Raw genomic sequence first — 13,699 nt, forward strand, 5'->3', positions numbered from 1 at the left:
TCTATCTATCTATATATCTATCTATCTATCTATCTATCTATCTATCTATCTATCTATCTTCGTGTTGGGACAGGACGAGCCGAGCCCTCGGTGTCGTACCTGGTGCATGTGCGGCTGCTGTGCCGGCGGCGGCTGCTGCTGGTCGGGCGAGGAGGAAGAGGAGGGCGGCAGCGGGTCGAGCATGCGCTTGAGCGTGTTGGAGTCCAAGCTGAGCGCGGCCAGGTCTCCGCGCGCGCTGCCCGACGCCTCCTCGAACACGTTGTCCGAGCTCTTGGAGCGGCCGGACGCCTGCAGCTGCGGGCTGGACGGGCTGTAGTCGACGCTCTTGGCCTGCTCCTTGCGCGACGCGTACTGGTCCCGCAAGCGGTTCGACTCGCCACCGCCGCCGCTCCGGGAACCCGCTGCGAAAAGTAGGACGAACGGCGTTATTAGCGACTGCCCATGCGAGAACCAAGCCAGTTGGTCAATATCTCCAACTTAGGGAGTTGCGTCAGTGAAGGATTTCTCGCTAAGCGAGAAAAGTGGGCGCTCCCTTTTAACGACGCCCCCGGCTTCCAGCCACGGTCCGCAAGTGGGGTAGACGCGTTTTGAAACCGCTTGCTCCTGCTGTTTTTCGCTCAGCTAGGCCGCGTCTTGTGGCAGTGGCTGCGAATAACGGGGAGTGGAGCTGATGTTGCATAAAGAGAAGAACATTTCCAAAGGGATCAAAGAGTAATCTGTGCTTCCAGGGACGAACAAAGACAGCAAGTTGTTCAACATTGGACTGCAAATGAAGAGGCAGACAAAAACGGAGAAGGAAAGAAAGGAGGGGGGAGGGGGTTTAACTGACCCTGCGGCACGCCGTAGGGTAACGATCGAAGCGTGAATCTCAAAATCCCGCAGAGGTCAGAAAACAAGCAGCAGGAATGCGGCTTCGCGCAGTCGTTGAGGTCGATTTTTTTTACGTTTATAGTTCTGGGATCCGCATGAACATCTCCGGAGTTCGCATAAATCCCCCCATGGTGTAATACGGAGGCCTGAGACGAAAAACATTTTTCTCTCGCGTATGACCTTACCACCTCCAGAATCGTTAATGATATTCCTGCCGGCGCATTCTGATTTGCGCTAAATGCAAAAAAACGGCCGTCTGCAAAGATTTGGGTGCAATAGCCTCAGGCGGTGCACCCCACTACATTACCTGCGTCTCTGCGACACACACACTCAGGTCTGCGAGTTACCAATACGTTATATGTTGTCTCATCTTCCAGGGGTGCGACTGTCCAACGTCATTTTGGAGCAATTTTTGGAGCAAGTAAAATTGCGTTTCGGAGCAGTTTGGAGCAGACGAAATTGCGTTTTGGAGCAGTTTGTACCAGACAAAATTGCGTTTTGAAGGAATTTGGAGCAGGCCAATCTGAATTTTGGTGGAATAACGAAATGGGGGGGGGGGGGGGGGTGGAATGTTGCAGCGCATTTCAAAACCACTGCGGTATACAGAATAAACCAACACGAACGCTGTATACTGACACTGTCTTAAGCAACGTCTTAAAAGGAAGCTTTAGCTCGGGCCAAACTCCGACGCGGCCTATTCAAATACGTGTAACACGCAAAAACGTTTTTCTGAGATAACCCCTGGGCCGAGTTTAATGAAATTTATTGCATTTGAGAGAGAAAGTTAAATTCCAGTAACTGTTGGAGATGGAATTTTGATTTAGTCCTGAATTTTGTTATAAAGATTTTCGCAAATTCGGAAGCTTGAAGAAATAGAAGCACGAAGTTTACAAATTCATAGCTCTGCATCAAGAGCAGATATCACGGTTCTGTACATGGCCTCCATTAGATCTTTCAAAGCGGACAAATTCACTATGTGAATTTATATCTTCCGTAAGTTTGTTACGTGGTTAACAAGGGTTCTGCAAAAGCTGTATTTCCATATTACTAATTTTTCTTTTTAATTCGTGTGTAACACATAAATTCTGTTCAATTTAGATGCAACACACAACATTGTATCATCATTTTTCGTTGCTGAGTTACAGAGTTGTAAACATTAGTTTCGTTTTTTAAGATTTTCAATATTTGCAAATTTTTATTAAAGATTGAGGACCTAAATCGAAAATTCGAAATCAACAGTCACTAGATTTTAAGGTTTTCTTTCAAGTGCAACAAACCTCATAAAATTTCGTGCTGTGGTTGCTGAGGAAAACGAATTATCTTTTTACATATATTTAGATTGGAGCACCCGAGCTATAGCTTCCTCTTAACGCGACTTTTGAAGCGGATTACACCGATGCTGAAACCGTCAAGTACAGCAAATTTTGGTAATAGTGCCCGTATATTTTAATCAGCTGTAGCAATAAAGAAAACAAAAACATGCATTCTGCAATAATGAGTCCGACATTGCTAAAAGTAGCGCAATATATATATTTTTTTTATAAATGCATAAATGCTTCGGCCACTTGCCGGAAGCGCCGAAAAGTCCAGTGTAATAGTAGGCGCGAAAATTACAAGGAACTGCGGGAGGCGCCGTCACGCTTTGTGCAGGATGTGAACTGCCGCCCTCTTTTTAGGGCAACAAATCGAGTCCCTGTTCGCAGCCACTGCCACAGCACACGTGCCTAAGCCGCTTTGGATCCAGCGTGCAGCAATTTCGGTTAATTTTCTGCGTTTGGCGCAGTTTGGCGCAGGTAATTGGCGTTTGTATCAAGGTGTCGCAATTGGCGCAGGAGTCCCCTTCCTGAAATTCGTAAAATAAGCGCCGTCAGATTATTTTTCGAACGTTGCCAAGGTGTCCTCACGTATTGGCTAACTTAAGCCTTCTTTTTTTTTTCATTCGCGCCAACAGAAGGCAGAACCACACAATTTATTCTTATTTCTCTCGTGAGACGGTTAACTTACACCATCGCTCGAACACATCAAAGGTTGGGCTCAGATCTACCGTAAGGAAATTTGCGAGAAACTAGTGTCGACTGCTGCGAAAACTGAACTACTGCTCCATAAGGGACAAAATATGCTGAAGGACGAAATTCGGTTGGCCATCCATAAATGGTATTTCACCGAAAACATGGAGCTTAAGATAAGTGAGCGAAAAAGAAGCATCAATAGTTCGCCAGGCGCTATATAGGTGCTCTTCTTCTTTTTAATTAAGACATTGCGTGCTACGGCAAAGCAAGATGTCATGTTTACCCCCACCACCACCACCACCACCACCATATTCCCAGCAGCAGAACGATTCTGCTGTATATCGCATACTTTATCTCTTCAGTAAATATCACCAATTTTTGCGATTAGAAATCAATAGACCGGAGAAGAAAAAACAATCTTACAATATCTTACCCCTGATTATGATCGCAAGGCACATCTGCATGTCCCAATATACAAACCAAGTCTACCTACGAGGACCGTCGAACATCACAAGCTATTCCCTAAACCATTAGCTTACTCTCGGCTTACTGAGCAAGCTCAGTCACATAAGAATACTAAATAGTTTCTACAAAGTTACGTACAGCATCATTAACTGCTTTTGTGACCTTTCACTCTGATTCCAAGACAAAATCTTATTAACAATAAAATTAATGAATAAAGGGAAAATCAGACATCCACCGTTCGTAGCAATTGCTACAAAGGAAACCCACCTCTCCACCTTGCGGGTTTCCGCAGAACTACTACGTCAAACAATAAAATTATCAATAAAAATAAAAAAATATATTAATACGTCCTCGTACAGGCTCGTATCTTCCACCATTGTAGCCAAAACGTGGTGAAGAAGTCAAGATCTATGTACGATGCAGACTAATGAAATTTGAGATGAAAAGTAACCTTGTCTGATGAATTTCTAGCGACAAGGCTACTTAATTTTCCGTCTGACGTTAGGAGCTCCTAAACGCACAAAAGTACCTGTAAAGCGTGCTTCACCACAAGATGGTATGCTAGTGTAAGAAGCAACCTTTACAAAAAGAATTGCGACTGCGTAGGAATTTTATTTATTTATTTATTTATTTATTTACTTATTTACTTATTTATTTTATAAAGTGGGTTTCGACGTAAATATATGGTTACGGTTCCGGGTTTACTTATTTCAGAGCTTCTAAGAATAAGTGATACAACTGGAATAAATATAAATCAAAATGTAGAAGGCAGCGACTTCATTTATAATCGAAACGTCAGCTTCATTTTTGGTGTCAGCTTCGGAAGATGACGATGGGCTGACAGAGATTTCACAACGAACAAGCTATCACGACAGAAATGCTTGCTAGAGCCATTCAGAGCTACCCCCACCATTCTACGCAGTCTCAGTGCTAAGATCGGGCCGTATTGTTAATATATTTCTTCTTGCTAATTTTAGCCCCATTTATACTGCCTTCTTCTTCAGTCTGCACTCTCCAAAATATATTTGCACTAACCGATTTATATGCAACTTGAGTTTCATTACGTTTACATTTAAACACGCTTTAATTTCTTATGTTCCAGTAGCCGATTCTTGTCCACTACTCCGTGTGGTTACGTGCACTGCCAAACAAGGGCTCTCTACTGACAGTTGCGTAAATGGGAGCCGCACAAGGGCACTCGACTGACAGTTCCGTAAATGGGAGCGCCGGCTACTCTTCCGATTCAACCGCTGGGCTGTTCCCGAACAAATTTCGCACAGAGATGGTACATCGCGATGGACGCATTTTAATTCTTCATTTCAATGCATTACTTGCATGCATGTTTCATCTAAAGAAAAATCCAAAGGTCACGTCAACAACGGCGACGCCAAGAAACAGAAAACGCGAAATTTGCTGAAAAAAAACGGTGGCGCCCTCTGTTAGCTCAACGACGAAAGAAGTTGCGCGCCGTGTTCGCCTCCTAGCCAATGGTGTCGCCCTAGTATCGACAGGCAGTGCAGCCATTCCGTTTCCACTAAGCGAACCTGTCAGTTTGGTATCGCCGTGGATGACGCATGCGTTGGATTAACTCTATGAAGAAACAAGCAAGTAATTCACCCCGAAGTACTAAAATTCACTGCCACAAGATACCAGTGATTAAGCCAGCAGTTTAGACGGATTTAACTGGTTTTCGTTTATTAAAAGAAAACATGTCCTCTACTGGGCCAGGACAACCGCCTGCTCCAGTGCAGATCGCCGCGTAGACGGCCCGCTTCCACTGGACGGCTACAAAGACTCTCTTGCGTTTCTTTTTTTAATGCTAAAGGATTTCGTTGCCTACCCCTGTGCACATTGCTGAATCTGGGTTTCCGGCCACTATGCGATGCATCTACTTCTTCTTTATTCATCGTCATCATATCTTTATGTCCACTGCAGGACGAACGTCACTCCCAGCGATCTCCAATTATCCCTGTCTTGCGCTAGCTGATTCCAACTTTCGCTTCAAGTTTCTTAACTTCACCACCCCAACTAATTTTCTGCCGTCCCCGACTGCACTTACCTTCCCTTGGCACCCATTCTGTAACTCTAATGGTACACCGGTTACGCGCTCCATGCCTTACATGGCCTGCCCAGCTCCAGTTTTCTCTCTTAATGTCAACTAGAATATCGGCTATCCCCGTTTGCTCTCTGGTCCACACCACTATCTTCCAATCTCTTAACCTTACGTCTAACATTTTTCGTTCCACCGCTGTTTGCGTGGTCCTTAACTTATGCTGGAGCTTCTTTGTTAACCTCCAGGTTCCTGTCCCATACGTTAGCACCGGTAGAATGCAATGATTGCACACCTTTCTTTTCAGCGATGCTTATCGCTTTGTGAATTGCATCACAATGTCTTCTGATGTGCCCACAATGTGTGTGTCCGTCAGTCGGAGCAAGGCCACCGCATGTTGACCCTCAGCTGTGACGCCCAGGATACTGCTGCTATAATGCCTATCATGCTGCTGACGCCTTTGGTGATGATACCGTTGATGATGATGAAGCCCTAATGCTCGTTATGGTAATAATTTCGATTATGACGATGATGATAATGATGATGGTTCCAATTTATATCTTCCGCAGGAAGCGGGCTTCTTCTAGCTCTGATGATTATGATGATAGCGCTGATGCCTATGATGCTTACGATGACGATGCTATTATCCCCACGACGTTAGTAATATATCCACGATAATGATGATAATAATGTACATGACGTTGACGACGACATTTCAGGCGCGTCTTCATTCAAACGCTACCGCCGTGACGTAGACAGTCACCGGCATGTACATCGGTTCTAACGGTTACTTCTCCCCACATTAAGGCGTGGCCTCCGAGATTGCACCAATCGCGCTGGCGAAATGTCAGAGTCCAAGCTTTGAGGACAACCAATGCCCCGCACTCACAGGCGGCGGCGGCGGCGGCTCTGCGGCGATGCGCGGAGCCGCTCGCGGTGGCCCTGGACGTCGTCGCCGATCCGTGCACACTCGCGGCCGTGGTGGTGCTCGAGGCCGCATCCTGCTGCTGCTGTTGCTGCTGCTGCTTCGAGGACGCGGTGAGAGCCGCGGCCACGGCCTGGGCCCGGGCGGTGGCCCGCGCCGAGGCCTGGCTGCTGCTCGTGCCCGACCGGGTGTGCTCTAGTCCTTGCCTGCGAATACCGCGCGCGCGAACGGGAGTCAAGACGAACGAAGGGTTTCGGGCACGTTTATACGGCGCATTCGACCGGTTCCCACCACGCCCCGACTCGGTTTGCGGCGATGCGGACGCCTCTCGTCGCTGGAGCTATAGAGAAAGTGCGCCGAACGTTTCGGTTGTTCCGAGAGAGCAACGGAGGAGTCGTGCGATCGGAATCGAACGCGTTCCGGTTGTGCTCCTAACTCGAAGCTGAGAGCGGCTCCGAGTGCTCTTAGCAGCTAGGAGCGCGGGACTCTGAGCGAATCGGGGGAATGCGCTCCGCGCGGGCTCTCGATTTTTGCAAGCCGAATGTAAACCTCACCGCGAAAGCACTCTGGAGTGCTTGAAAGCGTGCCATCGCCTTCACACAATGTAGCGTTCTTGTGAGCCAACCGGCTGATCGTTTCAATGGAGTGCTCGCCTATTGTGTGCTACGCATTCTTCCGTGATGCTTTCATCCATTTGGCGTCGCTCGGAAGGCGATCAGAGGTGGACGTTAGAGTAGCCTTCACTTTTTGTATGGTTGTCCGACTTCGCGCAACTTTCCATCACCTCTACGACGTTTCACGCTATATATGTTGTTCAGGCAGCGTTACATAATGTGTTCAATCATTTGTATGGCATCCCGGATTTAGTTTACAGAATCTCCATTTTACGCAACCGTAGTCGCATCTCACACCGACTCGTACGCCGAGACAAAGTAGGATCATCCTGGTACTTGACGCACCCCGGTTCCGCCGAGGTTCTTGGAAGCGGGGGACACCAGAATCTGTGCGAGTGCCCACAAACCCCCACTATTAACAAAATTTCGCTATAAATGAAATTCACGTTACTAACCTTAAAGGGCATCTTTTTTTTTACCATTTCAGTCCCGGTGAGTCCATGTGGAGACACAATTGTGAATGCTGCTTCCATTGACAACAATCAAAAAAAAAAAATTCAAACATTGCGCTGAATATAAACGTAACCTTCTACAAACAAAATAAAAACGTTATAAGTCACTTTAGTGCGCAGGGTAACCTAAACTAAAGCTGATTTAACAGGTGCCGTACCAGATGTGGCAAGAAGTTCAACGAGTTGCTTTGTATCACGGCTATTCATTCGTGTTATTTCATGCTTCGGAAGGTCCCGTACTCAATAATAACCGGTACATCTATTTGTGACAAATATCTCAGTTCTTTTGCGTGGTACAGCGCGTCACCTACAAGCGTTTAATATACATGATTACTTATGTTTGTAGTTATAAAAACTGGCTCGAGATGACCAAGATATTTACGTCCCACTTTCTTTTTTCAAGTTTCGCGCCATACTTCCAGAAAAAAATATGGATATACACTTGGACGCCTCGGCATGGACCCTGTCACTACTCGGGTGACCGAAAGGGTTCCCCACCTGGTGGACAGTTGCTGTGCGCGGGGCAGGGTGGCCGCGCCGCCCGTGTAGCGGACGCGTCCGTTTCGCGCCCGGTGTAAGTTCTCGGCCGTCATGCAGGTGCACTGCAGCTCGGAGCGACCCCGTGATGGCGAGCTGGGCGTGGACTGGGGCTTGCGCTTGCTGTTCTTGGATTTCTGCTGCGGGCAGGGAGAGAGAGAGAGAGAAGGCGCTCGCACTACTGTACCCGCCGTGGGGACACTCTGCGATTACGACACTCTACTGCTGTGAGCTGCTATGTATGTATGTATGTATGCATGTATGTATGTATGTATGTATGTATGTATGTATGTATGTATGTATGTATGTATGTATGTATGTATGTATGTATGTGTGTGTATGTATGTATGTATGTATGTATGTATGTATGTACGTACGTACGTACGTACGTACGTATGCATGCATGCATGCATGCATGCATGCATGTATGTATGTATGTATGTATGTATGTATGTATGTATGTATGTATGTATGTATGTATGTATGCATGTATGTATGTATGTATGTATGTATGTATGTATGTATGTATGTATGTATGTATGTATGTATGTATGTATGTATGTATGTATGTATGTATGTATGCATGCATGCATGCATGCATGCATGCATGCATGCATGTATGCATGTATGTATGTATGTATGTATGTATGTATGTATGTATGTATGTATGTATGTATGTATCGCCGTTTTATGCCATTTCCTGTCACGCCCTGCCTTGTTCTGTCACACATTCAATCCGCTCGTCAGTATCGCAGAGAAGTGTTTGTGTTTTGTTCTTTCATAAACGGATTACCCGCCATGGTTGCTTCGCGGCTATGGTGTCGGGCTGCCAAGAACGCGGTGCTTATAATCCCGGCCACGGCGGCTGCATTTCGATGGCGTCGAAATGCGAAGACACCCGCGTACTTAGATTTAGATGCCCGTTAAAGAACCCCAGGTAATCCATATTATTTCGGAGTCCTCCACTATGGCGTGCCTCATAATCAAATCGTTGTTTTGGCACGTAAAACCCCATAATTATTTTATAAAAGGATTGCTGTAGAGATATTGATGTATAAACGACTGATCTACTCCACTTCTGGGTGTTCTAGAGCGAAAAGTAAGTTGGAAAATAATAATAAGGCTAACAATAATAAATGTAAGGCTGATCTTGCTTGTTGGAATCTGTCATCCAAGTCAGTACATGGAGAACCCTTCACCAAAGGGTAAAGAGGGCAAAATGTGTCCTGCATTTGCGTGTGTGGACTGTAAGCAGTTCTATGTTATTTAGGACTCCATCGAGCCAAGCTCATCACTGAATCAACGCACATACTCTTCCATGCCCGTTTACCATTAATTGGATTAATCTGTAAGCCACTTACTATGTTAGATCAACTTAACACGATCACACAACAACCCTTTGTGCAGCCAATGCGGATTTTTCTCGCCGCAGTAAGTGGTAAACAGGCCCACCTAAGATATTTGCGCAAAACTGGGTCACTGTGCGCTTATTCCTCTGGGCAGTCTTAGTGATTACTCAAAGAATGCAACGTCTTACAAATTTGGTAGTTCATTATGTATGGTTCCCAAGTTTACTGTCATGTTATTGCGTTCTCCACAAAAAGAAAGAAAGAAAACGTTTACAAGTACTTATGCAGTTTATTCTGATCGAAGTGGCGAATCGCCACGAATGTGACTTTATAATCGCATATGCAATTTTATCTTCGTCGCACTGCACCAAAACATTGCGATAAAGCGACTGCGTGTTTTGCTTTGCTACGCGTTCTAGTACGTGTCATCAAACGACCCTGAAAAAAATTACTTGTTTCTCAACAATCAACTCAGTATTGAATAATTCACAGGTTGATCGATTACGCCATCACGATCTTGCCGAGGACTACAACAGACGACGTGGTTGATGACTCCATGTTGTGTTCTGACTACAAGAGCTGCCGGAATCGAATTTGCGCCCACATAGGGGCGCAAATTCGATTCCACATCTGGTGGGTTCATCACCACATCTGGTAGATGAACCCGCCACCCTGCGTTCATCAGAAGAACTACACAACCGCCGAGGCGGCCCGACAGATATTTCATTATTGAACGCTAGATGCAAAAACATGTAATAAGCAGTTCTTTAACATACCTTTGGTGGTTCTAACTTGAGCGAATAGGATGAAGACGCCTTCCGACAAAACTTGAAGGCGGGGGACTGCGGAAGTGAAAGAAAGAAAAGGAGAAAAGATGTGCACAAAATGTCGATTGCACCAAGGTAATTGCACAAAACTAGACGATTGTCCCCGCAATTTTTAATCAATTCCCCCTAAAATGACGATAAAACCACCTTCGTTCAGTTTCAGTTTGCTGCTTGTTATTACCAATAATTACGTATACAAAAAAAAAGTCCAAGGTGGTCATAGATCACTCGAACAAATTACCGATATCAGCAAAAAAGAGCTTTACAAATCCCCGAGCCGACCGCAATCACATACATTTGACGCGAACGACACTTTCCCTTCAGTGAACAGTGTCTTCCCGAATGAGCATCGCAGAAGCGAAGATTTACTCCGATAGTTAGGGCAAGCAAGAGAAGAACGAGATGGTGATAGAGTGACAACACGCACGCAACATTCTCGGAACTGCTTGGCGTCCAGAGGTGAGGTGAAGTTGAGACCCCATGTGTCACCCGTGTGCGAATCCTTCCAGTAGACAAAGCACTCGGACGCCTGACCAAGCCGGGTGCCTGCAACATTGAGTGACGCAAAAAATGAAGACAAAAAAAAAAAAACACTGACACGAACAAGGAACACCATATTGTCTTTGCCAGTCATAGATGCTCACAGAAGAAAACAAAAGTGGGACGACGGCTCGCACGTAGGTCGTCGTGAACAACGTCACTCTCTAGATGAACTGCTAACAAGTAGACAAAGAAAGAAGATGGCAAGCACAAAATGTATATGTGTATTTCATATCAGCTACTTAAAACATATCGTTTTTCCAGAATCCAGGGCGAGTATCAGCACGTACCAACCGTTCTCCCTAGTTTCACCTTGCAGAACGCGGGCTCAAGAGTTCAAGTTTTCATTTTCATTAAAAAAGCGGTTACTTTTCTCAATAATGTTAAACAGTGTTTTGTCTTTTAACCACATTGTTACCCTTCGCACAACAACAGCTCCCACGGGAAGGCAGGCAGTATTGTATTGACTATACAACTACTGTTTCGACAGCTGCTGCTAACAACAGTATCTTCAGCAAAGCCTCTGATTATTGTTCGCCGATGACATTACACGGTATTTTCACACACTGTGTTCATTCGTGCCGCAACATCTCCCAAGGGAAGGCCTGGCGGGCGGCACCGTAATGACCGTACAACTATCACACTACTACTACTACTACTAACAATAACCCTACTGTACTATTATATGTTGAAGCCTTTCAGCAAAGTATGAATCACTGCTCGCAGGAATGGTTCTATTATATTCTTCAGGGACACGATAACCCACGACCACCAGCGAAACAGGTAATAGAAGGGTGCTGTGCTCGTCGTTGACACGCCGGCTGCCACACGGACGTTGACACGTGATTGACAGACGGCCGTGTCACTGGTCTTGTGCACAGCACTCCTTTATTCTCAATTTGACACCCTCGCCACTAACACACCTTCGCTCGTTGCCGCACCCACCACCAGCCCTACGCACTCTGCCCTTTAGAAGAGCGCCCCCCCCCCCTATATACATAAAAGAAGACAAGTCCGCCTGTCGAAACGTTGGCTCCTGCTTTCGCCTTGTTCTCGTTTTGCTCATCGTCTCGAATTTCCATCTCCCGCCTTCCCCCTGTTTTCCCTGGTCGCAGGGATGTCACACAGCGTTCTCCCTCCCGCTTCCAACGTCTTTCAGGGCTCCCAGGCAGTGCCCCCAAAAAAGCAACTGAACGCTTCAATAGCAGCCAAAGGGCGTACGGGGAGCACTGACCGGGCTGCACGAGTCTGACGTCGAGTATCTTGTCGACCTGCGAGTTGTAAGCGGTGATGTGGAAGACGCAGTCGGGAGAGTCCTGGATGCAGGTGATGTTGACGGGCACCAGGTCCTCGGACACCTGCTGCCACTTCACGGCGCCGCCCTGGCCGCTCACGTGGAACACCTCGGCCCACAGCCTGCACCCAAGGTTGAAGCTCGTGTCACAGACTGTCACTCTGACGTTCTTTATCCTTTGAGCAAAATACCTGCTAAACTGCTGTCAAGAGAAAGGTAAGTAAACAGAACCGCTTAATAGACGCTCTGCGCAATCCAGCCGCACGAGGAAAGCAAAAAAAAAAAAAAAGATGCTCACGCACAGCAAACGCCATTTATGCATTGTTTACTCTTACCATCAGCCATCCTAGTCTTCAAAGCAATATCTTTCTTTGGCTCTTCTCCCCACTTCGCGGCTTGTATATTTCTGGGTGTTTATGGAAAACTTGCCACACTAGATGTCCCTACTTGCCGCAAGATAAACTTTAAATAAATAACTAAAAAACGTCCGACGGTCGGTTTCGAACCCTGGTTCCCCAGTCACAGAAGCCCTATGCTCTAACCGTTATACCAGGCATGGATGCTCCGGAACTTTTCTTCGCGTCTCTCGTTGGGTACAGTGGCGCTGTGGCGTGTTTCTGCGTGGTCAAGCACGTGGCGTCCTGCGATTGCGCACGTTTTAGTGCTGGACAAAAGTGCAGCTTTCTCTGCAAGGTCCACCACGATTGCTGAGGCACGCGTTCGTCGCCGAAATATGCAGCGCGTGTCTTGTAATGCGGCAAGCTATCGCTTACGAAGACGCCAACGCAAGGTTGGTTGTGACGGCATTGATTTACTTTTGTGAGCGTGCGTGCGTGCGTACGTATGCGTGTGCGTGTGTGTATGTGCGTTCTACGTTCACGTGCAGTATTAGACTGCCACCTCATTTCTGGTATCTGCAGTATCTACAGAGTTGCGTCAGTGATACGACCGCATTAGTCGTATTTTGTTCTTGACGGTCACCACTGTGTTTATTGCGCAGACGTGCCATGGGGGGGTTCGTTTAGTAGATTTCTTCGTTTGTAGGTGTCTTTTGAATGCGATGTATTCTCAACTCCTGCCTAAGGTCTTGGCACTGACGTTAACTTTACAACAAATAAATAAATAGTAGATACGTGCAAATGGCAGCAGTAACAAAAAAAGTCGATAGAGCAGTGCGTAAGGCAATTTGAATAACCTTCAAACAGTGAGTCAGCTAGTCAATGTAGCGGTCTGCCATTGCTTTTAAATAGACCGATCTTGCTCATGCAATACTTGCTTATGTAATACTTGTTCATATAATACTTGTTTATGTAAACAACGGTATTTCTCTTTAAGCGACTATGTAAGTGGCTGACTTATAGATGTATTTTCTGTATTGGACCAGGAACTAGGCACATATGCTATTTGTTCAACAGTTTTTATGCATTTCTTGAATTCGTTAAATAAAGCTATTTTGATTGATTGATTGATTGATTGATTGATTGATTGATTGATTGATTGATTGATTGATTGATTGATTGATTGATTGATTGATTGATTGATTGATTGATTGATTGATTTCAGTAAGCTCTAAGCAGACGCGCAGCTGATCTGCTGCCGCCGTAATGCCAGTAGTCGTCGGGACATTTCCGTAGTACTTGGATATTCAGGTATCGCAACGGCAACCGTGTAGTATTGCGTATTTCACTGCTACGGTTAAGGATTCAA

The 13,699-nt window shown here is 46.0% G+C and overlaps 1 protein-coding gene across 9 annotated transcripts in view; it reads right to left on the bottom strand.

Annotated features, from left to right (window-relative positions):
- The window catches only part of sif (guanine nucleotide exchange factor still life), a 213,069-nt gene that overhangs the window by 161,043 nt on the left and 38,327 nt on the right, over positions 1-13,699 (bottom strand). For 6 of the 9 annotated variants that reach the window (XM_075695933.1, XM_075695934.1, XM_075695930.1 and 3 more), the window contains exons 2-7: positions 11,933-12,114; positions 10,586-10,704; positions 10,108-10,173; positions 7,944-8,122; positions 6,284-6,525; positions 100-401 (exon numbers count right to left, since the gene is read on the bottom strand). In XM_075695933.1, coding sequence (XP_075552048.1) covers positions 100-401; positions 6,284-6,525; positions 7,944-8,122; positions 10,108-10,173; positions 10,586-10,704; positions 11,933-12,114 — 1,090 coding nt within the window. The remainder of the gene's footprint in view (positions 1-99; positions 402-6,283; positions 6,526-7,943; positions 8,123-10,107; positions 10,174-10,585; positions 10,705-11,932; positions 12,115-13,699) is intronic. The other 3 variants (XM_075695937.1, XM_075695938.1, XM_075695932.1) reach the window with 1 other exon arrangement.

Source organism: Dermacentor variabilis, chromosome 6, assembly GCF_050947875.1.
Source record: "Dermacentor variabilis isolate Ectoservices chromosome 6, ASM5094787v1, whole genome shotgun sequence".
Taxonomy (NCBI): domain Eukaryota; kingdom Metazoa; phylum Arthropoda; class Arachnida; order Ixodida; family Ixodidae; genus Dermacentor; species Dermacentor variabilis.